We start from the raw sequence: 1,563 nt of genomic DNA, 5'->3' as shown, positions 1-1,563 counted from the left end.
AATGTTAATTGATACGTATACATATGAATGTCGGATCTGAACTTGTTTTTAAATTAGGATAGGAGACAAAGACCCAACCAATTTGTTTTCATAGCAGCTAGTGGAAGAACATTTACTGTTTTACTCACATTTTGCTGAAAGAAAGTGTTTCTGGCGGGGTGTTGGGAAACGCAATAAAACGTCAGAAGCAAAAGCAGATCCCTTGTTTTCCAAATAAATGTACAGGATTGGTTTATTTTTGTCATTCTTCCACAGGGGAAGCCTTCCATGGTATCATTTTAAGCCTGGCGACCACCTCCTTCATGTCCACTCTCTCAGTTGGTGATTTCCTTGAACAGGACAACCCTGTCTCCATGATCATGACAAGCATTTCATTTCGAAGAGTTTCAGTCATTTTGCTCCAGAAGATGGCCTTCTGCAACATGATCTGAAACCGTTTCATGGTTATTTTGCTTCAGAAGATGACCATCTATGACATCTGAAATTACAAGCGAAAATGCTTCAGCCACCCACTGTGTCAAAGTAAAGTCGCCATCAAACGTTCATCGGTAGGCTTTCTTGTGGTAAACACCTCAAGCAGAAGAATCCCATAGCTGTAGACATCTGCTTTGGTCGACACCTTTCCAGCGGCCCCGAATTCTAATTCATCCACTCAACAAGGCCAGACATGATCATGGCAATATTAGGTAGACAATGCACATTGTCGTTAATGAGATGGTTTCAGAAATAAATAAATCCATGCAAAAAATTAGGACTAATTATTATTTTTTTATTTAATGGTTTACATATAACTCCATTTTTTGTTTCCATGCATTTATAAGGAGGAAGTGCAAATTTACTAAAGAAAGAAACATATTTAAAAGGGAAACTTGCTGGCATTTCTGTTGTGTTTGTGTGCATGCACATCTCCGTTAATAATTTGGTTCCATCACTATCTTAGTTGGATTCAGACTAGTATTTAAATGCATAGTGATCATCCTCTTTCACTTATTAATCTGGTATTTCTCTTTTCATAAATAAATTCCAAGTAGCAAAATTAAAGCATGATATTTGGAAATTATGGATGGTGATAAAATTTCCTCTCCATGGTAAGCTGGACAAAGTTGTCTAAGAAACAGTTCAAGCAATAACACTTGCTTATAACTGTGAAAAGCAAAGAATTTGTGACAAGAGTAAGAGTTGGTACCTGGCACAATGTATCTGGTGGTTCCAAGGGTGCTTGTAAGAGTTGAAGATTTGTGACCAACTAGCATCTTCGCAATGCCAAAGTCGCCAACATGTGCTGTCATGTTCTCATCTAGAAGCACATTACTTGGCTTTAGATCACAATGAACTATAGTCTCCCAGCAACCACGGTGAAGATATTCTAGAGCACAAGCAACATCAATCATGATATCCAATCTTTGGAAGAGATTCAATCATGATATCCAATCGTTGATGATTCTAAGAAGGATTTAGTGTCTAATTTGGCAAATCACATTGCATTCAATGTCAAAACTTTTTGATGCGCCATCAGATAACAAGTTTATGACCTTAACAGCCACCGTTGTTCCATCCATTAAA

The 1,563-nt window shown here is 37.6% G+C and overlaps 1 protein-coding gene across 1 annotated transcript; it reads right to left on the bottom strand.

The window, feature by feature from the left end:
- Nucleotides 1–241: 241 nt before the first annotated feature.
- On the bottom strand, nucleotides 242–1,289 carry LOC126409232 (LRR receptor kinase SERK2-like). The gene is made up of 3 exons (XM_050075257.1): nucleotides 1,187–1,289; nucleotides 572–639; nucleotides 242–427 (listed from the first exon to the last, which is right to left on the bottom strand). Exons 1-3 carry the CDS (start codon nucleotides 1,287–1,289, stop codon nucleotides 242–244), a joined length of 357 nt encoding a protein of 118 aa, XP_049931214.1.
- Nucleotides 1,290–1,563: the final 274 nt, after the last annotated feature.

Source organism: Nymphaea colorata, chromosome 14 (assembly GCF_008831285.2).
Source record: "Nymphaea colorata isolate Beijing-Zhang1983 chromosome 14, ASM883128v2, whole genome shotgun sequence".
In the NCBI taxonomy this organism is placed as follows: domain Eukaryota; kingdom Viridiplantae; phylum Streptophyta; class Magnoliopsida; order Nymphaeales; family Nymphaeaceae; genus Nymphaea; species Nymphaea colorata.
Note: the sequence above shows the minus strand (reverse complement) of the source record. Positions and strands in the feature narration are given on the sequence as shown.

Bases quoted from the DNA above. Each gene is read 5' to 3' on its own strand.
- LOC126409232 (XM_050075257.1), bottom strand. From the start codon at position 1,289: ATGACAGCACATGTTGGCGACTTTGGCATTGCGAAGATGCTAGTTGGT. The intron at 640-1,186 runs GTACCAACTCTT...TGGATGAATTAG, and splicing joins CACCAGATACATTGTGCCAG to AATTCGGGGCCGCTGGAAAG. The intron at 428-571 runs GTGTTTACCACA...AAACGGTTTCAG, and splicing joins ATGGGATTCTTCTGCTTGAG to ATCATGTTGCAGAAGGCCAT.